Source organism: Chiloscyllium plagiosum, unplaced genomic scaffold, assembly GCF_037043375.1.
Source record: "Chiloscyllium plagiosum isolate Xiang-an unplaced genomic scaffold, Cpla_swu_hap1 HiC_scaffold_2, whole genome shotgun sequence".
Taxonomy (NCBI): Eukaryota; Metazoa; Chordata; class Chondrichthyes; order Orectolobiformes; family Hemiscylliidae; genus Chiloscyllium; species Chiloscyllium plagiosum.
The window spans coordinates 145099911-145123516 of NW_028270140.1; the positions used below are offsets into that span (position 1 = coordinate 145099911).

The following is a 23606-nucleotide window of genomic DNA, read 5'->3' on the forward strand; positions in this document are numbered from 1 at the left end:
ATAGTAACTGACATTTCTACCCTGGGAAAAAGATTCCAACATTCTATCCACGCCCCTCATAATTTTGTAAACATCTATCAGGTTGCCCCTCAGCCTCTGAAGTTCAAGTTTGTCCAATCTCTTCCATAGCTAATACCCTGCAAATCAAGCAACATCTTGGTAAACATTTTCTGTTCCCTCTCCAAAGCCTCCACATCCTTCTGGTCGTGTGGCAACCAGAGCTGCACATAATATTCCAAATGTGGCCTAACTAATGTTCTGTACAGCTGAAATTGTCTTGACAGTAAATTTTAGATGTTACTTATTTAGTTTGCGAGTACATAGTTTATGTTAAAAATGGAAAGAATTGTGGATGCTGGAAATCAGAAACAAAATCTGAAATTGCTGGAAAAAACTCAGCAGGTCTGGCAGCATCTGTGGAGAGAAATCAAGAGTTAATGTTTTGGGTCCAGTGATCCTTGCTCAGTTCTGAGGAAGAGTCACTGGACCTGAAGCATTAACATAGTTTATGATGTCTGGTAAATTTTGGATCTTGTTCAAACACATCAGTGTGCTTTGAGGATTCATATTTTGGAAAGTAATTTGTTGTTGATGATGGACTGAGTGATACAATGAGCTAGACACTAGTTATTAGATCAATGTATTTTTCCTTCTTGTGAGCTGTATTGTAATCCAGCCCAATTTATTGAGATGATTGTCATGTTGAGAATTTTGATTTGAGTTAAGTTTGGGAAGCATTATTAACACAAGTACTGACCAACGTCACAGAACAGTCTGTTGCTCAGACTGTACAGATCACTAATTTAGAATAACAAACAAATTCAGAACTGCTCCATGTGAAAGATTGTTGGGACGAATTAGAGGAAGCTCCAGCAGGCATAATCAATGCTAAAACAGATTTCCTTGTGTGCCTTGCACAACCTCGGACAAGATATAGAGAAACCGGTGTTGGGACTTGGGTGGACAAAGTTAAAAGTCACACAAATCTGAGTTATAGTCCAACAGGTTTGTTTGGGCATACTGGCTTTCGGAGCGCTGCTCCTTCATCAGGTAGCTGTGGAATGGGATCATAAGACACAGAATTTAGAGCAAAAGATTACAATGTCATGCAACTGAAATGATATTGCAATCTAGGTTTGTTCAACATATCATTTCAATTGCATGACATTGTAATCTTTTGCTCTAAATTCTGTGTCTTATGATCCCATTCCACAGCTACCTGATGAAGGAGCAGCGCTCCGAAAGCCAGTATATCCAAACACACCTGTTGTGTGATTTTCAACTTTGTCCACCCCAGTCCAACACTGGCTCCGTCACATCATGTCCTTCAAAAATAGAACCACCTTTTCTGTATGATCTTGAAAACTGTCTGTGGTCTGTTATCTAATCACTGGTGATGCGAATTGCATTTGTTAAAATTGTACTTTTATTGTTTTTCAGGGTATACCTCAACTGCCATGTGCTAAAGCATTGTACAACTATGAAGGAAAAGAGCCCGGTGATCTCAAGTTCAATAAGGGTGACGTCATTATCCTGCGAAGACAAGTAGATGAAAACTGGTACCATGGGGAAGTCAATGGTGTCCATGGCTTTTTCCCCACCAACTTTGTTCAGATTATTAAACCTTTACCTCAGCCTCCTCCACAGTGCAAAGCACTTTATGACTTTGAAGTAAAAGACAAGGAAGCAGATAAAGACTGCTTGCCGTTCTCAAAGGTGAGGTCTTCCTTTTTTAGTTTGTTCATGGGATGTCAGAGTCGATGAGGCAGATGTTATTGCTCATCTCTAATTGCCCTAAAAAGGTGCTGGCACACTTCTACGTCGTTTTGCAAGGGTTTTTCATGTATCATTTCTTGCCCAAGCTATTCAAGTACCTGTCCAGATATAAATTACAACATTTTTGAGAAGTAGTTTTCCTTTGTTCCTCAAAATACCAATTTCATGTCCTGTGTATTTTCTGAGAAACTTTGCGTTCTTCGTAAACTGTATAGCTTTATGTGAATACTGAGGCGTGTTTCAGTGCTGTGGATGTGTCAGTGCTATATCATACAGATCAGAAAATGGTTTTGTTATGTCAGGTCAGTGCCAATTCTCTTATGGTTTGCTTTAAAACCACAGACAGTGGTGACTCAGTCTCTATCACACAAGGAATCATTAAAGTCAACTAAATAATTTTTCACTCAATGAGACATAGTTAATCACTGAAAGTACAACTTCTAAATCCTAACCCTATCTTTTGAGCTTGAGATTGTTTACTTAGGAAACCAGTAATCCTGCTTTACTAAGTGACTAATTAATCTTTTGCTTCAGGATGATATCTTGACAGTGATACGCCGAGTAGATGAAAATTGGGCTGAAGGAGTGTTGGGAGACAAGATAGGAATATTCCCAATTTCCTATGTTGAGGTGAGTAATCACTTTTGGTAAATGGGATGTATATGTGCAAATCTGATGAAATGTCCTTCAACTGAAACTGTCTTTTTCTCCATAGCGATTAATCCTCTATGTTCCTCTGACCCCCTCATTATTTCTCATTGTACCTGTACCTATCATGTTTGTGCCTGTATGTATGGGTATTAAGCATTGCATAATGGTGCATTCTCCATAGCAACATCTTGAAGAATTATTGTCAACTTGCCAAACAGTCGGCATCCTTTTGTCTTCCAGCAGAAATTGTGGTTTCTTTAAAATTTGGCATTTTTGCATTTGTCCTGATGAGCATAAGGTGAAAGACTTTGACATCACTTTTTTCCAGCATTCTTTATGACCAAGTGACTAGTTTTGCATTTCTATACATATGATTCCCACTGCTAACTTATACTCCAGCCTGTAAACTCATTTGGCAAAATGGTTCTCAATTCTTACTCTTAATTAAATGTTACAATGCTGAAAATTGGAAAGCAAATTCCATAATCATTAAAAGAGAAAATGGAGCGGCTCAGGGTTGGAGGGTTGAAGGGCGGGTTCCTGGGCTGTAAATTTTCTGTGTTCTTTCGTTCTTTGCTGGAGAAATCTAGCAACATTTGTGGAGAGAGAAAAGCAGGGTTAATGTTTCAAGTACAATATGTCCTGTTCAGAACTGTTCTATTCCACATCTGAAAAGGTCATACCACACATGAAACATTAACCCTGCTCTTCCCTCCACAGGGACTGCCAGACCTGATGAGTTTCTCCAGCATTTTCCTCCTTTATTTCAGATTCCCAGCAACAGCAGTATTTTGCTTCCCTCTCATTGTGTGCAGACAACTTCATGACACCAAACTGCAAACCTTTTGAGGTGTTTTGAGTAACTAAATATAGATTAATGGCAATGATGCTTAAAACTTTAATTTGGATTGCATTCAAAATTAAAATTTGAGCCTGTTTATGCAGCAGGACACTGAATTTCAAACATTTGGCTTAACATTGGTTTTGCACAGACACAAGTATCAATAGTGGAGTTCTTTTAAATACAATCCTGTATACCCAACAGTAGCATTATATAACAGTACTTTATATAAAGGTTATTTCTATGATTTGGGAATGTTTTTGTATATTTTCAGTTCAACTCAACAGCCAAACATCTGATACAGCTGGACAAGCCTTCAACTTCCAATTCTGGAAGTGGCGATTCAGGAGAAGGTAGCAGCAGTAACTCAGGGGCTGTACACAACAATTCTGCCCAGAAACCCTTGGACATCACAAAGAAGAACACCAAAAAACGGCACTCATTCACCTCACTAACCATGTCTAACAAAGCGTCTCAGTCATCTCAAAACCGCCACTCCATGGAGATCAGCCCTCCTGTCCTGATAAGCTCCAGTAACCCGACAGCTGCTGCTCGCATCACTGAATTGGGTGGACTCTCCTGCAGCGCTCCTTCTCAGGTAACAAGCCTGGTAGTTCCACAGAACTCTGTTGTGATCATAAGCTTGATATTGTTTTATTGTTGTGATCTGAAATGCACTGTCTGAGGGGAGGTGGAAGACCAATTCAATGGTTGCTTTCAAAAAGAATTAAATATTCTTTGGAAAATAAACATTGCCATTTCTAAGGGAAAAGAACAACGAAGTGGGACTAATTGGATGGTTCCATGTAAGATCTTTCAGATATGCAATGGACTGAATGACCACCATCTGTGCTTAATGATTCTACATTTTGTTTCCTTATTTAACTGTCCAAATTACACCTTTTCCAGAATGGTTTGATTCATATACTGCCTTTTAAACAGCCACTTATGATTTTCAGAGTCTTTGCAGTGCCTCATGTTGTCTTGACATTGAAGCAGTTAAGACTCTGAGGTTTCTTGACATGATGGATATGGAAACCAGGTTGTCTCTTGTGGGAGAACCTACAAAAAGCAGTTACCCATATAAAGCAGAAACACAAAGTATTTTTTCTCTTTGAAAGGTGGTGAGTCTTTGAAATTACATTCCTCAAAAGGTGGTGGTAGAGAGGTCTTTGTTTTTAAGGCAGGTCGATTCTTGATGTTCAAAAGGGTAAAAGGTCATCACTGTAGATGAGAATATGGAGTAGTTATATTAGCTACAAACTTGTTTAATAGTGGAGCAGGATCTATAGGGCCAAATGGCCTACTTCTGCTCTTAATTCAAATGTTTGTATTTATTTTTTTGAATTACTGATGTTCTCATTCTGACCCTTCTGGCTTCTAATGGCAATGGTGCAGCTCCCAGCTTGGGATCAAGTCTTGCCTGTCCACCCATTATGAGAAAAGCAAAACTGATGGGAACTACAAGGATACAATTGGTAATTGAATGAATAGTTCAACTTTAAATGTCAATTGCTTTAATTCATATGTAATCTATTTTTAAAAAAATCTTGGTGGGCTGTGAGACTAGAACAAGTGCAGTCATCATCCAGTCCTGTAAGTTACTCTGAAAAGTTTATCCTTGTGCAACTGCAAATCCAAAGGTTTTGCTTAGCAACAGCATTACAATAAAAGAAACTATCTAGTGCTTTTCACATAATAAAATGATGCAAGGCACCACACTGAGGATATCATTAAACAGAGTATCACATTGAGCCACATACGGAATTGTTAGGACAAATGACCAAAAACTTGGTCAAGTTGTAAATTTTAATGTGTGCGTAAAGACAGTACACTGAGGTGGTGCAGGGAGGGAATTCCAGATTGTGGGGCTGAAGTACATGAAGGTGCAGCCAAATGCTGGCAAATGGGACTAGATTAATTTAGATATCGGGTAGGCATGGATGAGTTGGACCGAAGGGTCTGTTTCCATGCTGTACAGCTCTTTGACTCTATAACAGTCCCAATACACCCTTTCCTTAGTGGTTGGCTTCATATGCTGCCTTTTAAACAGCCAGTCATGAGCTTCAGAGTCATGGTGGAGCAATTAAAATGAGTGATGGAACAAGAGGTCAGAACTGGAGGAATGCATACTTCTCAGAGGCAAGGAGGAGGTTTACAGAGATAGGGAGTGACTTCAAAGGCCACAGAAGGATTTGAAACCAGTTTAAAAGCCATACATTAGCTCCTAGTCAAACAATGCTCAACTCACTGTGTGCAGAGGAGATGAAATGGTGGAACTTGCTGCAAGTTATCTCACAGGCCTCAAGATTATGGAAAGGAAGATGTGGAAAACCACCCAGAAATGTGTTGGGTTGGAGTATCGTAAGAGAACAAAGACATGGATGAGAACTTCAGCAGCAGATGGGCTGAGACAGGGACAAAATCAGGCAGTGTAATGGAGGCTGAAATAGGTAGGTTTACTGATGGTACCATGAGATCAGAAACTCAGCTTGGGGTGGAATGGGACATGAATGCAAACAGATGGGCTTAATTCCATTTTGTTGCAGCGAAGAGGGATGGACCACAACTAGTTGTACTGAATGGGCTATTTCTATATTTGAACTGTTTCTAATTGTTTCTATGACAAAGCTCTCTCAGTGTTCACTGTGAAACAACAATTGGACTGATGAGCCACACTCGTAGAGGAGCATAGAGTCAAAATGTATACTCGAAGAAAAACCAAGCTTCAACTGTACAATATTTAGTGAGACCACCCGAGTACTGTCTACCTTTGCTCACTAAACCACAAAGGAGATGTTCAAGCCTCGAAGCAGTGTGGAGAATTCCCATGAAATGGAGTCAAATGTCATACAACTAATCTCAAACGAACTCCGGCTTTTCAGAACTGGAAATAGATTGTTCAAAATGTTGTTTATTGAGGTGTATTTAAAGTAGTACATCTTGCGGAAAAGATAAATCTTCAACAGGGTGGTGTTTGAATCTAGTAGGACTAGATGCTGTCTGAACTGCTGTGCTCTTCCAGCACCACTGATCCAGAATCTGGTTTCCAGCATCTGCAGTCATTGTTTTTACCTCTAAGGGCACAGATGTCAGTTGCTAATAGCCAGAATTTGGACATGTGCCAATTTATGGACCTATTCTCTGGGTAGGCAGGTGGATCGGAACATTTGCAAGAATTAGCTGGATATTGTGATGAGAGAGAACTGTAGGCTATCTGGCTGGAACATCTAAAAATGGTCTTCCTCTCCCAGGTCTATCCTTTGATCTTTCAAAATGTATTAAAATAATGTTGTGAATCCTACCATAACTCTTAGAATATTAATAAGTAGATTATAAAGGATTTTCAGTAAAGGAAGCTGCATGTGTGAAGAGCTTGTGACTAAAGGTTGCTACAGGAGTAGAGATGCAATCAAATAAAAGGTATATTGTGTCAACAAAGTAAAATAAAACCGGTTCTTACAAAGCTGTTCCAATAGGTATATAGAACAGAGAAAAATACAGCGCAGTACAGGCCCTTTGGCCCTCGATGTTGCGCCGATCCAAGCCCACCTAACCGACACTAGCCCACTATCCTCCATATGCCTATCCAATGCCCGTTTAAATGCCCATAAAGAGGGACAGTCCACCACTGCTACTGGCAGGGCATTCCATGAACTCACGACTCGCTGAGGAAAGAATCTACCCCTAACATCTGTCCTATACCTACCCCCCTTAATTTAAAGCTATGCCCCCTCATAATAGCTGACTCCATACGTGGAAAAAGGTTCTCATGGTCAACCCTATCTAAACCCCGAATCATCTTGTACACCTCTATCAAGTCACCGCTAAACCTTCTTTTCTCCAATGAAAACAGCCCCAAGTGCCTCAGCCTTTCCTCATACGATCTTCCTACCATACCAGGCAACATCCTGGTAAACCTCCTCTGCACCCGTTCCAACGCCTCCACATCCTTCCTATAGTATGGCGACCAAAACTGCACACAATACTCCAGATGCGGCCACACCAGAGTCTTATACAACTGCAACATGACCTCAGGACTCCGGAACTCAATTCCTCTCTACCAATAAAAGCCAGTACGCCATATGTCTTCTTCACCGCACTATTTACCTGGGTGACAACTTTCAGAGATCTGCGTACATGGACACCAAGATCCCTCTGCTCATCCACACTACCAAGTATCCGACCATTAGCCCAGTACCCCATCTTTTTGTTACTCTTACCAAAGTGAATCACCTCACACTTACCTACATTGAACTCCACTTGCCACCTTTCTGCCCAGTTCTGCAGCTTATCTATATCCCGCTGTAACCTGACACATCCTTCCTCACTGTCAACAACTCCACCGACTTTCGTATCATCCACAAACTTGCTCACCCAACCTTCTAACCCCTCCTCCAGGTCATTTATAAAAATGACAAACAGCAATGGTCCCAAAACAGATCCTTGCGGAACACCGCTAGTGACGGCACTCCAAGATGAACCTTTGCCATCAACTACTACCCTCTGTCTTCTTCCAGCCAGCCAATTCCTAATCCAAACCTCCAACTCACCCTCAATGCCATACCTCTGTATTTTTTGCAGTAGCCTACCATGGGGAACCTTATCAAACCTTATGGCTAAAATCCATACACACCACATCTACCGCTTTACCCTCGTCTACCTCCTTAGTCACCTTCTCAAAGAATTCAATAAGGTTTGTGAGGCATGACCTGCCCTTCACAAAACCATGCTGACTATCCTTGATCACATTATTCCTATGCAGATGTTCATAAATCCTATCCCTTACAATTCTCTCTAAGACTTTGCCCACAACAGAAGTGAGACTCACATGCATATAGTTACTAGAGTTATCCCTACTCCCCTTCTTGAACAAGGGAACCACATTTGCTATCCTCCAGTCTTCTGGCACTATTCCTGTAGACAACAAGGACATAAAAATCAAGGCCAATGGCTCTGCAATCTCCTCCCTTGCTTCCCAGAGAATCCTAGGATAAATGCCATCAGGCCCAGGGAACTTACCTATTTTCAACCTTTTACAGAATTTCCAACACCTCTTCCCTACATACCTCAAAGCCGTCCATTCTAATTAATTGTGACTCAGTATTCACATCGTCAACAATGTCCTGTTCCTGAGTGAATACTGACGAGAAGTATTCATTCAGTGTCTCTTCAGCCTCCACACGCAACTTCCCACTACTATCCTTGACTGGACCTATTCCTACCCTAGCCATTCTTTTATTTCTGACATACCTATAGAAAGCCTTAATTGGTAGGATTAGGGAAAACCCTAAGGACCTTTCGTGTCCCCTCCTTGCTGCTCTTAGCTCTCTCTTCAGATCCTTCCTGGCTACCTTATAACTCTCAATCGCCCCAATTGAACCTTTACGCCTCATCTTTACATAGGCCGCCCTCTTGCCTTTAACAAGGGATTCCAATTCCTTCTTAAACCACGGCTCCCTCACACGACCCTTTCCTCCCTGCCTGACAGGTACATACTTATCAAGGACACTCAACAGTTGCTCCTTGAACAAGCTCCACATATCAATTGCGCCCTTCCCTTGAAGCCTACTTTTCCAAGCCACGCATCCTAAGTCGTGCCTCACCGCATCATAATTTCCCTGCCCCCAGCTATAACTCTTGCCCTGTAGTGCACACTTATCCCTCTCCATCACTAGAGTAAAAGTCACCGAATTGTGGTCACTATCCCCAAAGTGCTCACCTACCTCTAATTCTAACACCTGGCCTGGTTCGTTACCCAGAACCAAATCCAGTATGGCCTCACCTCTTGTTGGCCTGTCTACATATTGTGTCAGGAAACCCTCCTGCACACATTGGACAAACACCGACCCATCTAACGAACTTGAGCTATAGCTTTCCCAGTCAATATCTGGAAAGTTAAAGTCCCCCATAACAACCACTCTATTACTTTCACTCTTCTCCTGAATCATCCTCGCAATTCTTTCTTCTACATCTCTAGGACTATTAGGAGGCCTGTAGAAAACTCCTAACAGGGTGACCTCACCTTTCTTATTCCTAACCTCAGCCCAAACTACCTCAGATGGCGAGTCTTCATCCATCGTCCTTTCCACCGCTGTAATACTATCTTTGACAAGCAATGCCACACCTCCCCCTCTTTTACCCCCACCTCTGACCCTACTAAAACACTTAAACCCTGGAACCTGCAACAGCCAATCCTGTCCCTGTTCTACCCATGTCTCCGTAATAGCCACAACATCGAAATCCCAGGTACCAACCCACGCTGCAAGTTCACCTACCTTATTTCGTATACTTCTTGCATTGAAGTATACACACTTCAAGCCACTTTCCTGTTTACAGGCACCCTCCTTTGAGACTGATGCCATGTTCCTAACCTCCCTACACTCCAGGTCCTGCACCCTAAAGCTACAGTCTCGGTTCCCATTCCCCTGCAGAGTTAGTTTAAACCCCCCCCAAGAGCACTAGCAAACCTCCCCCCAAGGATACTGGTGCCCCTCAGGTTCAGGTGTAGACCATCCTGTTTATAGAGTTCCCACCTTCCCCAGAAAGAACCCCAGTTATCCAGATACCGGAATCCCTCCCTCCTGCACCATCCCTGTAGCCACGCATTTAACTGTTCTCTCTCCCTATTCCTCGACTCTCTATCACGTGGCACGGGTAACAAACCAGAGACAACATCTCTGTTTGTTCTAACTCTGAGCTTCCAACCTTGCTCCCTGAAAGCCTGCCTAACATCCTCAGCCCTCCTCCTACCTATGTCATTGGTGCCAATGTGGACCACGACTTTGGGCTGCTCCCCCTCCCTCTTAAGGACCCGGAAAACACGATCAGAGACATCACGTACCCTTGCACCTGAGAGGCAACATACCAAACGTGAGTCTCTATCGCCCCCACAAAACCGCCTATCTGTGCCCCGAACTATCGAGTCCCCAATAACTATTGCTCTGCTCTTCTCCACCTTTCCCTTCTGTATATGGAACTGTCTATGGAACAGTTGTTTGACAATGGGGATAATTGTTTGCATATATCTTGTTGACAAGGAGCAGGACTATTTAATCTGGCCACTTAGTCATAGAGATGTACGGCATGGAAACAGACCCTTCGGTAACCCGTCCATGCCGACCAGACATCCCAACCCAATCTAGTCCCACCTACCAGCACCCGGCCAATATCCCTCCAAACCCTTCCTATTTCATATACCCATCCAAATGCCTCTTAAAAGTTGCAATTGTACCAGCTTCCACCACTTCCTCTGGCAGCTCATTCAATACACATACCACCCTCTGCGTGAAAACGTTGCCCCTTAGGTCTCTTTTATATCTTTCCCCTCTCACCCTAAACCTATGCCCTGTAGTTCTGGACCCCCCGACCCCAGGGAAAAGACTTTGCCTATTTATCCTATCCATGCCCCTCATAATTTTGTAAACCTCTATAAGGTCACCCCTCAGTCTCCGACGCTCCAGGGAAAACAGCCCCAGGCTGTACAGCCTCTCCCTGTAGCTCAGATCCTCCAACCCTGGCAACATCCTTGTAAATCTTTTCTGAACCCTTTCAAGTTTCACAACATCTTTCCGATAGGAAGGAGACCAGAATTGCATGCAATATTCCAACAGTGGCCTGACCAATGTCCTGTACAGCCGCAACATGACCTCCCAACTCCTGTACTCAATACTCTGACCAATAAAGGAAAGCAGACCAAACGCCGCCTTCACTATCCTATCTACCTGCGACTCCACTTTCAAGGAGCTATGAACCTGCACTCCAAAGTCTCTTTGTTCAGCAACAATCCCGAAGACCTTACCATTAAGTGTATAAGTCCTGCTAAGATTTGCTTTACCAAAATTTAGCACTTCGCATTTATCTGAATTAAACTCCATTTGCCACTTCTCAGCCCATTGGCCCATCTGATCCAGATCCTGTTGTAATCTGAGATAACTCTCTTCGCTTTCCACTATACCTCCAATTTTGGTGTCATCTGCAAACTTACTAACTGTACCTCTTATGCTCGCATCCAAATCATTTATGTAAATGACAAAAAGTAGAGGACTCAGCACCAATCCTTGTGGCACTCCAGTGGTCACAGGCCTCCAGTCTGAAAAACAACCCTCCACCACCAACCTCTGTCTTCTGCCTTTTAGCCAGTTCTGTATCCAAATAGCTAGTTCTCCCTGTATTCCATGAGATCTAACCTTGCTAATCAGTCTCCCTTGTCGAACGCCTTACTGAAGTCCATATAGATCACATCTACTGCTCTGCCCTTATCAATCTTCTTTGTTACTTCTTCAAAAAACTCAATCAAGTTTGTGAGACATGATTTCCCACGCACAAAGCCATGTTGACTATCCCTAATCAGTCCTTGCCTTTCCAAATACATGTGCATCCTGTCCCTCAAGATTCCCTCCAACAACTTGCCCACCACCGAGGTCAGGCTCACCAGTCTATAGTTCCCTGACTTGTCTTTACCGCCCTTCTTAAACAGTGGCACCACGTTTGCCAACCTCCAGTCTTCCAGCACCTTACCTGTGACTATCGATGATACAAATATCTCAGCAAGAGGCCCAGCAATCACTTCTGTAGCTTCCCACAGAGTTCTCGGGTACACCTGATCAGACCCTGGGGATTTATCCACTTTTAACCATTTCAAGACATCCAGCACTTCCTCCTCTGTAATCTGGACATTTTGCAATATGTCACCATCTATTTCCCTACAGTCTATATCTTCCATATCCTTTTCCACAGTAAATACTGATTCAAAATATTCATTTAGTATCTCCCCCATTTTCTGTGGCTCCACACAAAGGCCACCTTGCTGATCTTTGAGGGGCCCAATTCTCTTCCTCGTTACCCTTTCATCCTTAATATATTTGTAAAAACCCTTTGGATTCTCCTTAATTCTATTTGCCAAAGCTATCTCATGTCCCCGTTTTGCCCTCCTGATTTCCCTTTTAAGTATACTCCTACTTTCTTTATACTCTTCTAAGGATTCACTCGATCTATCTTGTCTATACCTGACATATGCTTCTTTTTCTTATCCAAACCCTCAATATCTTTAGTCATCCAGCATTCCCTGTCCCTACCAGCCTTCCCTTTCACCCTGACAGGAATATACTTTCTCTGGATTCTTGTTATCTCATTTCTGAAGGCTTTCCATTTTCCAGCCATCCCTTTACCTGCGAACATCTGCCTCCAATCAGCTTTTGAAAGTTCTTGCCTAATACTGTCAAAATTGGCCTTTCTCCAATTTGGAACTTCAACTTTTAGATCTGGTCTATACTTTTCCATCACAATTGTAAAACAAATAGAATTATGGTCGCTGGCCCCAAAGTGCTCCCCCACTGACACCTCAGTCACCTGCCTTGCCTTATTTCCCAAGAGTAGGTCAAGTTTTGCACCTTCTCTAGTAGGTACATCCACATACTGAATCAGAAAATTGTCTTGTACACACTTAACAAATTCCTCTCCATCTAAACCTTTAACACTATGGCAGTCCCAGTCTTACTATCCAATTCTTCTTCTCTCATTAGCAACATGAAAGAAGGTGTTATTGAAATAGCATTTTGTGAGCGCTAATTCACAATGACTCCGTGTGGCTTCTGCCAGGGCTGCTAGGTTTATAACCTTGTTGCAGCCTTGATCCAAATAGCCAAAAGAGCTGAATTGATTTGGTGGAAGCCACTGTATTTGACTGAATATGGTATCAAGAAGAGCTAACAAAACTGAAGTCAATAAGAATTGGGAACAAAGTACTTCATTGGTTGGGGTCATACTTAACACACAGGAAGATGGAGACCAATTCTCTCACCTCCCAGGACATCACTAAGAATTCCTCTGGGCAGTGTCCTTCAGCTGAAATAAAACAGAAAGATATGCTAATTCTCTCTTTAAGGACATGACAGAACTGAGCACTTTGTGTCTTGAGTTAGGAATATCTGAAATTATGATGAAGGATAAATCCACAACAATGGAATTGCCCAGCGATTGGCACTGCAACTCACGTCTATCTGTATTTGCAAAATTATTTTTTCCCGTCGGGTGATAATTTGGATCCAATCTGACTTTTTCAGAAGTCATCTTCAGCTGCTTCATAAATTCCCCTCACTTCATTATAAGGCCAAAATGAGAGGGTTTGCATCGTGTTTAGTAGAGTATGCAGGTTTCCACATGCAGCAAGATGTGCACAAGATTCAAGCTTGAGCTGATAAGTGGCAACTTATCATTGTGTCCAACAATGACCATCTTGAACAAAAAGGAAATCTGACCATCAGTCCTTGGACATCCAATGTCATTACCGTCACTGAATCCTCTCATATCAATATTCCAGGGGTTAACATCGATTAGAAACAGAATTCGACCCACCGTACAAATATGTTTTCTGGAGCCAATCTCAGACTAGGAAATTGATAGTGAAAAAGCCTCTCTGATTCCCCCAAAGCTTGTCCAGTGTATGCAAGGCAAAAAACAAGAGTATAATGGAATACGCTGTTGCCTGATTGAGTGCAGCCCATGTGCACTCAAGAGGCTCAATATCATCTAAAGCAAAGCACCCTGCATGCTCAGCAGTTCCTCCACCAATCTTAATATTCTGTCCTCCATTACCAATGCACAGTGGCAGCAGTGAGCAGTAATAGCAAATCCCTAATAGCAAAATCTCTACAGGTCTAGCAGCATCTGATTTTTCTCCACAGAGTTAGTATTACTCTGTAGTTAGTAGGGTGGCACGGTGGCACAGTGATTAGCACTGCTGCCTCACAGCACCAGAGACCCGGGTTCAATTCCCGACTCAGGCGACCGACTATGTGCAGTTTGCACGTTCTCCCCATGTCTGCGTGGGTTTCCTCCGGGTGCTCCGGTTTCCTCCCACAGTCCAAAGATGTGCAGGTCAGGTGAATTGGCCATGCTAAATTGCCCATAGTGTTAGGTAAAGGGGTAAATGTAGGGGTATGGGTGGGTTGCGCTTCGGCGGGTCGGTGTGGACTTGTTGGGCCGAAGGGCCTGTTTCCACACTGTAAGTAATCTAATCTAAAATAATCTAATCTAAAGTAATCTAATCTAATCTAAATTACTGCAAACAATTTCTGTTTTTTTTCTCCAATTTCCAGCATCCACTGTTCTTTTGGTTTTGTTTTGCTAATAGCTGGTTACTCTCTTTCACCTTTCTCTCTGATCTGCTCACCCGCGAGACCTGTAGAGATTTTGCTATTAGGGATTTGCTATTAAGATTTTGTGTATTTCTGATTATGGACTGAAAAGGGAAAAGACTTCACACAGCTGCTGGCTCGAGCACTTGTAGGAGAATGGTTCCAGTTTGTCTGTACGGTGTACGAATGGATGTTCAGTTTCCTGTTGAAAGAAAGGCAATACTTAATTCAGAGATAATAATACGGCAAATCATCAAACAGTGAATAAAAGTGTAAAAATTGGCATATCCACAACCTTACAACGTCAGTAAAAGGTTGCAAGGAATCAAAAGTGCCCAAAATAAAGCAACTCATTGTTTATGATCTTAATTGGACTTCTCTAATTTTTACTCCCCTCCTCCTGGATAATATCTCAGGGCACTGTCTTGAGAAATCGGAATCAACTTGGTTTAAAATGTAAACAAAGCCCGACAGTTAACTGTCAGTCATCATTAACTGGCACATCCTTCGTGGTAATGCCTCTATCAATTAGAGTCGATTTGCCAAACAAGTATCACTGTCTGCAGTATAAATGTTATGTTTCTCCCTTAAAATGGTACTTCTGCAAAGGGTGCTGATGGGTGCAAGACAAAAAACTTCAACAACCTGTGTCTTTGCTTTCTGTACTGCCAAATCATTGTTTATTAAGATAATGATAATCATCATGGCATATGCAAGGTAAAACTTAAGGTATAGTTCTCTAAAATTTGTTATTTCAACACATTTATGCACCAGGTTTCATGAAGCAAAATCCCTAATTTTGAGTTCTTAAAAGTGAATTGCCATGTTTTAATTATCCATTTCTGAATTTGTCAGTTTGACTGTATCACCAACAGATTCTTCCAAGTTAGAAACTATGGTTTTTGAGTTCTTGAATATGGGAATGTTTCTGTCTTATTCCTCCTGCTCTCAAATATTGAGCTTGGCTCTAAAGACTACAAAAAGTCTGAATTGTAGCTTTTTGTCTTTTGTCACAAACTGGATTCAATTGGAGTTTGCAAGACTTGATCCCCTCCAAATTGGAATAGCTTTGAAGTGGAAGGATAGGAGTAGGTTCCTTTTAAAACTGTATCATATGAGGCTGAAAAAATTACCTCTACTTTCCAAATGAGACTCCCAATGGTCTATTTATCAATTCCAGCTTTTCTGATGGTAGAAAAATGTACGTTTAAATAAAAAGAGAAATGTTTGAATTTTAGGTTGCTCTAGTTTCCAATGATAGAATCACTTGTGTACCTATGGTCCACTCAGCTCTTGGATTGCAATTTCCACGCAAGATGAACAGTTTGAGCTTTGTTCAGGGTTAGTTTTGAGATTATCTGCCCTCCTCGTGAAATTATTACTTAAGCAGAGCTTCTTCTCAGCCATTTCTTTCAGAATTCGTTGAATTTGTTAAGCATGCCAGTATCTCCAAGTAAATTTTAGGTGGTGTTTTAATGTTGCGGAAGGATTAATATGATCCTAATGTTTTTGTTTCCAATAGATCTGCTCTTTGCACGTTACTGAAATCATTGATATCTTGAGATGTGATTTGCAGATGTTGCAATGTGATACTTCGTCTGATATAAAACACCCTCTCTCTCTACTAACAGGTCCACATTAGTACTACCGGTTTAATAGTGACACCACCTCCCAGCAGTCCTGTGAATACAGTAGCTCCCTGTGCCTTCCCTCTGGAGGGTACCTACTCTGCTCCTGGGGTAAGTGTTATGTGCAATGAATCAATAAGTAATAAAGTACTAAATTAGAATGATCAATCTAATGGAATCAAGTCTTGATGAGGTATGTTGGATTTTGTGATACAAGTCTTTCATTGTGAATAATCTATTTAAGATGGTCTCTTAAGAAGAGTGCAGGACCCCATAAATGATTGCTGTACTCAGGTTGATAGCATAATGCTTTGTGCTGTGGTGGGCAACGGTGTTAAAAGATAAATGAGTTGATTCAAATCCTACACCAGCTGAGGTTACTATGAAGGACTCTACTTCACAACCTCTCCCCTGACCCTCGCTATACCATCCCATCTCTAAGGAGAGAGAGAGAGAGAGAGAGAGACTATATGGTCCAGTATGACTATGGCCGCTTTCCTTTTTACAACTGTGTTAAGCTGTGGTTCAGGAGCTTTACTCTGACTGTCGAGGACAATGTTGAATTTGATGTTGAGCTGACAAGGTGCACAATTCATTGGCCTGTTTTATTTGAACCCCTCGGCTAGCTAGCTTTTTGTTTCTGCCGGCCTGTTTCATGGTCCTTCGACCCCTCGGACTCCTGAAGTCATGACTTGCAGTGACTATCTCCAAATTGTCACTGCCCATCATCTTCGTAGCTCATTTACAGGTGTTCTAGAAGAGAAATGGATGTCTAAGAGGCCATGACCTCTTCTCTGATTGACCATATACAGTACAGTACAACATCCAAGGAACAGGAGAATCGACATTTCGGGCATAAGCCCTTCTTCAGGGCTTATGCCCGAAACGTCGATTCTCCTGTTCCTTGGATGCTGCCTGACCTGCTGCGCTTTTCCAGCAACACATTTTCAGCTCTGATCTCCAGCATCTGCAGTCCTCACTTTCTCCATATACAGTACAACCTTGATTATCCGAATGAGACGGGTGGGGAGTATTTTGTTCGGTACAGTTAGTAAGTTTGCAGATGACACCAAAATTGGAGGTGTAGTGGAGAGCGAAAAAGGTTACCTCAGATTACAACAGGATCTTGATCAGATGGGCCAATGGGCTGAGAATTAGCAGATATAGTTTAATTCAAATGAATGCGAGATGCTGCATTTTAGGAAAGCAAATCTTAGAAGGAGTTACACACTTAATGGTAAGGTCCTAGAGAGTGTTTCTGAACAAAAAGAGACCTTGGAGTGCAGGTTAATAGCTCCTTGAAAGTGGAGTTGCAGGTAGATAGGATAGTGAAGAAGGCGTTTGATATGCTTTCCTTTATTGGTCAGAGTATTGAGTACAGGAGTTGGGAGATCATGTTGCAGCTGTACAGGACATTGGTTCGGCCACTGTTGGAATATTGCGTGCAATTCTGGTCTCCTTCCTATGTTGTGGAACTTGAAATGGTTCATAAAAGATTTACAAGAGTTTTGCCAGGGTTGGAGGATCTGAGCTACAGGGAGAGGCTGAACAGCCTGGGGCTGTCATCCCTGGAGCATTGGACGCTGAGGGGTGACTTTATAGAGGTTTACAAAATTATGAGGGGCATGGATAGGATAAATAGACAAAGTCTTTTTCCTGGGGTGGTGGAGTCCAGAACTAGAGGGCATAGGTTTAGGGTGAGAGGGGAAAGATATAAAAAAAACCTAAGGGCCAACTTTTTCACACAGAGGGTGGTACGTCTATGGAATGAGCTGCCGGAGGAAGTGGTGGAGGCTGGTACAATTACAACATTTAAAAGGCATTTGGATGGGTATATGAATAGGAAGGATTTGGTGGGATATGGCCGGGTGCTGGCAGGTGGGACTAGACTGGGTTGGGATATCTGGTCAGCATGGAAACAGATCCTTCGGTCCAACCTGTCCATGCTGTACATCTCTATGATTCTATAACTGATCGCTCTGATAACTGATCTGATGGTAAATAAGCAGTAATTCATGAGTGTCGGTTATCCAAACATGTCTCGGTTACCCGCCAATACACGCCATAATGCTGTTTAACTCCGAACTGATCTGATCGTAAACAAGCGGTAATTTGAGTGCCTCTGTTATCCGGCGATGCGCACCATAATGCTGTTTAACTGATAACTGAATGCTGAGTTGCCTAATGCCATTTTTACACACCAAGACCTTGTTTGGATAATCCGAAATTCAGATAATTGATGTTTGGATAATCGAGGTTGTACTGTAGAAGGTCTTTTGGTATGCAGCCATCATCCAGCTGATAAATATTGCAGACATTGTTGATTTGGGTGTGTATTGGTAGTATTAGCTCACTCCAGAATCTGAGTTGGTGACCTTTTCCTGTAAAGTGATACTGATGATTCATCTGAAACAACAAATGTGGAAACTGTTCAGACTTTTCTCCTACGTAGCACATGCTATCCAGCCTTGGGAAGGAATACATGAAAATGTGGGTTTGGCAGACTGATAGAAGGATATTGGAAAACCTGACAAAAACCATAATCTATTTTCTTAAATACTTGGGTGGTTTTCGTTTGGATGATGTGACAGTCTCTGTTTCAGTAACCTCTTGGTGAAGCATTGTCTATTTCTTGTGTGAGGGGAGGACAAGAGGAGGAAAAAAAAGCCTTCCATCCAACCTGTTATTGAGTCATAGAGGCCAAGAGCATGGAAACAGGCCCTTCGACCCAACTCGTCCAGGCCAATCAGCTTTCCGAAACTGAACTAGCCCCATTTGCCTGCATTTGGCCCATATCCCTCTAGTCTTTTCCTATCAAATGTCTTTTAAATCCCTACCACTTCGTCTGGCAGCTCGTCCCATATACATATCACTCTCAGCGTGAAAAAGTTGACCCCAGGTCATTTTTAAGTGTTTCTCCTCTCACTTTAAATCCATATTCTCTACTCTGAGGAAAAGACCTTGGCTATTCACCTTATCTCTGCCTCTCATGATTTTATAAGTGTTGCTACATGATCAGAGATGCTATAGAGTCGTAAAGCATAAGGCATAGAAATAGACCTTTCAGTCCACCCAGTCCATGCTAACCATAATCCCAAACTAAACTTGTCTCACCTGCCTGTACTTGGCTCATATCCCTCCAAATCTTTCCTATTCATGTACTTATCGAAATGTCTTTTAATTATTGTAATTGTACCCACAACCACCACTTCATCTGGAAGCTCACTCCACACACGACCCACTCTCCATAAAAAAAAAACTTGCGACGGTGTCCTATTAAATCTTTCACCACTCGCATTAAAAATATGTCGTCTAGTCTTGAAATCCCCAACCTGACGGAAAAGACACCTGCCATTCACCTTATCTTGAGATATAGATAAGTTATCTAGTCATGATTGTGGCTGTTAATGGACCTTGCTGTGTTAAGTGCTGTTGCATTTCCCACATTCTGGCTGTGAGAAACCAATAGCTATCATGTAATAAACCTAAGTGTTCTTCCTTGTCTCTCGGCTGTTTTTACTTCTGTACTCTATGGTACAGGACATCAAAAGTTAATGCTTCGTACCCATTAATAGTCATTTCCTTATTAATGTGTGCATTTATCAGTTCCTGTTTCACTTCTAGTCCTTATGCCTTTTGAAGATTTCATTCAATCTGTGCAGACATTGAAGCAATGTATTCATTAAGCAACTGCTATTTCCTTCTCTACCATAATAGTCTGATGTTACTTTTTGTGGTCTCGGCTTAGCTAATTGATTTTCATGATTGATTTATACAAACCGCTTCTATTTCTGCTCGCATTACTGGCAAAAGCTTATTTTATGCTGTCTCACCGTTCTCCTTACCTCTGTCCTTGTTTCTGTCTGTAGATGGTATTTCTCATGATTCATTTGCATGACTATATTCAGCACTGTCATATAATCTCTACAGTGTTGGGAAAAGGCCATTTGGCCCATAATGTTTGCACTAACCCTCTGAAGAGCTTCCCATCCAGACCCAGCTCCCTGCCTTATCCCCATAACCCTGCATTTACCGTGGCCTATCCAATAGCCTGCACATGCCTGGACATCATGGGCAATTTTGCATTGCCAGTTGACCTAACCTGCACATCTTTGGACTATGGAAGGAAACTGGAGCATCATATAGACTTGGGGAGAACGTGCAAAATTCATATAGACTGTCACCCAAGGTGAGAAGTGAACTCCGGGTCTCTGGCGCTGTGAAGCAGCAGTACTAACCATTGAGCGACCATGTCGCATACAAGTTCAGTCTTTTTAAACGGAATCTCTTATAATTTTAATCCTAATCCTGAAGAAACAAAACTAAAATGTTGGAAACACTCAGCAGGTCAGGCAGATGAGTTAACAATGTAGCTATAACACAATATATAGCAGGAGTAGGAAATTGATCCTCCTCCACCTTTGCAGCTGATGTTGAGCTTCAACTCCACTTTCCTGCCAGCTCCCCATATCCCTGTTCCCTGAGAACCCAAAATACCCATCCATCCCAGCCATGAATATATCCAAGGTTGAAGCATCTGCAACTTTGTGGAGTAGAGAATTTCCAAGATTCACAACTTGTGAAATAATTCCTCTTTGTCTCAGTTGGAAATGATTACTCCCTTATCCTGAGAATGTGTCCCAGCAATTTAGATTATCTGATCAACAGAAACAAACTCTTAGCAGTGACCCTATCAAATCACTTCAGAATCTTTATTTTTAAGATTCCAGGATCTGCAGTTCTTTGTCTTTATTTTTAAGAACTGCGGATCCTGGAAATATGAAACAAACAGAGATTCTGGTGATGCGCAGCAGATCAGGCAGCATCTGAGGTAAAAAGTGAAGGACGATGGACTCAAAACGTTAACCCTGGTTTATGATGCAAAGTGTCTCCAAATTCCTGCAATTTCGTCCCCTCAACTAGAAAATATAACCTATAAGTAACAATTAAGACAAATGGGAGATGGAAGGAATTTCATGAATATGTTCAAAAAAACAAAATTGCTTCATGAGTCAAGGTAATGCTAAAATGACTAACATAATATCACCTGAAATGATGGGATAAAGGATATTGAGAGAAACTAAATAAATGAGGCAGAAAATATGTGAATAGCAGAGTTGGTCATACATAGGAGCTGAACAAACTGACTCTGGAGACCAATGTACAGTCACCAAAATCCCATCAAAAAAAAAATCAGAGCTAAAGTTAAGATTGGAAATTATTGGAGTCAGTATTCAGGCCACAAGATTCCAAATGTCCAATGATCAGTTTGGATGCTGTTCCAACAGTTAGAAAGGCCAAGGAAAGAAGTTGCATTGGGAGTAGAAATCAAATCTAAAATAACAGCTGAAGAAGATTTCAGTTACAATTGATGACAGTGAGTGTGTTTGGGAGTTAGAAAGAAAAGTGGAGCGAAGGCCACAATCCGATCAGCCAAAATCTTACTGAATGGTGACACAGGTTGGAGGTGCCAAATGGCGCATTCCTCCTATTCCTTATCTTCTTCAATAAAGAGACCACCTAATCTGTGATTTGTCTTCCACTGTGGAGTTGTGAATCTTTGGGATTTTCTACTCCACAGAGTTGCAGGTGCTCCAGCCTTGAGTATATTTATGGTGAGGCTGGTTGGGTATCTTGGGTTCTCAGGGAACACCTTGGACACTTTCTGAATGGCCAATTGTGATATATCTTGTACTAATGAAAAGAGAGTAGGTGTCAGAGCAGGCAAGTCCTTTTGGAAATAAGGGAGGGTTTGGCACGATACACTTGGTCATATAACATGAGATGAACAATGGATCGATTCTCCTTCAGCTCTGCTCACTGGCATCCACTGTTTAGAACTGTGTGACTTCACGTGGATCCTTGTTACATCTATGTTATGCCAAGTAGACTTTATTTCAGGTCTGTTGGAATGCACCTTTTCTGCAATTAGTAGTGCATCAATGACTTTATTCGCTAGGTTTCAAATTTCCCATTCCTGACCTTACCTGATCCATCTGATTTTTCTCTTTCCTGCTTCAACTTTTCATTGCCTTTAGGGATGGGCTGACACCAATTGCAAGTGCACTGATTCCAAGAAGTGCATGCATTATACTTCTCAGCACTTCACCTGTAAGAAACCCATTTCGGATCATTTCTGCTAGTCACTTTCTTAATCTGATTCCTTGCTTTAGTTTTATACACTTCTTATCATTGTACTCATTATATCCTTTGCCCTTGATTTTTTTTCCTCTCACCTCTGCCTTTTACTGTTTCTACAGCCTTCTATTTCCTCTGCCTTAAGATATGCTGATGAATCTCACCTCAAATGAGGTCCTAATTAGTTTATTTCATACTTCTTTCTAAAGTAAAATTTTTGAGTTTTGGCATGAATTTAAGTTACGGTTGACTGAAAGATTCAGCTAAGCATGAACTGCCTTTGGAGTGGGCAGAGTGGAGAGTCATGTGAACCAGCCACCAGCTGCCAGCACTCACTGAAGAGGTAGGATAAATATTTAACTAGATTACATCCTGTGTTCACAGTTAATGCTCCAGCTTTCTAATGATAAGCTGCAGTCAGCTGATCAGCAAGACACCCAGGTGTTTTTAACAAGCAATGCCTGATTAAAGGGTAACCTAATTAGACAGCAAGTATTCCGAGCTCTGTCAGGTTTAAACATATATCATTGTGAAAAGGTATTAAATTGAAGCCTTCTGACTAGTTGATTGTCATAGTGTCTGTGGGTAAATAGGACTGAAGCATTGCAACAACTGAAGTGGGAGAAATATGACAGTGTTTGAAGTGACAGACTTGTCACTGCTCCTGGGAATTGTTGAGAAGGCAAGATTTAATTTAAATTGCTTTTGCAAATGTGTTTGAAGTGCCAAAATAATAGTTTGTCTCAGTGACTATGTTCCTGAACTTTGTGTCAATTGTAATGTAGGAATTTCCAGGGTTTACTTTTGTACACTATATTTGAATCACATAAAGAATCAGAAATTCTTCATGTTCACAGCAATAAAGACAAAAGGCAGAAGTATTAGCTTGACTTATCATTTGAAAGACCTCAGTCCTTTTTTGCTTCCATCTGACCTCCTCTGTTTTTGCATGGTAATTCATGCCAAAGTACGGTGAGGAATTGTGACGGGGTCCTTGGTGGTAATGTTGCTCCTCTCCCTCCTCCTTTTCAACTTCCATTGGATTCCCTAAATGTGCAGATGATTTGGCAAACAGAGTAGAGACGGCATGAGAAAACATTTCTTTACACAGCATCGTGTTGTGATCTGGACATGGCACGGTGGCACAGTGGTTAGCACTGCTGTCTCACAGTGCCAGGGGCCGGGGTTCAATTCCACCCTGAGGCGACTGTGTGGAGTTTGCACATTGCCCCCCCCCCCCCAACGTTTCCTCCCATAGTCCAAAGATGTGCAGGTTAGATGGATTGGATGTGGAAAATGCAGGGTTACAGAGATTTTGGTTTTGGGTGGGGGGGGTGGAGTCTGGGTGGAATGAGGTTAGGATGATCTGTGTGAGCTTGATGGGCTAAATGGCATCCTTCCTCACTGTAGGAATTTTATTCTATGAATTTTTTT

General features: G+C 41.8%; 1 protein-coding gene across 3 annotated transcripts in view; it reads left to right on the forward strand.

Annotated features, from left to right (window-relative positions):
• Positions 1–23606, forward strand: part of sh3rf1 (SH3 domain containing ring finger 1) — a 166164-nt gene that overhangs the window by 106626 nt on the left and 35932 nt on the right. For all 3 annotated transcript variants that reach the window (XM_043703587.2, XM_043703578.2, XM_043703596.2), the window contains exons 3-6: positions 1441–1716; positions 2311–2406; positions 3543–3866; positions 16038–16145. In XM_043703587.2, the coding sequence (XP_043559522.2) occupies positions 1441–1716; positions 2311–2406; positions 3543–3866; positions 16038–16145 (804 nt within the window). The remainder of the gene's footprint in view (positions 1–1440; positions 1717–2310; positions 2407–3542; positions 3867–16037; positions 16146–23606) is intronic.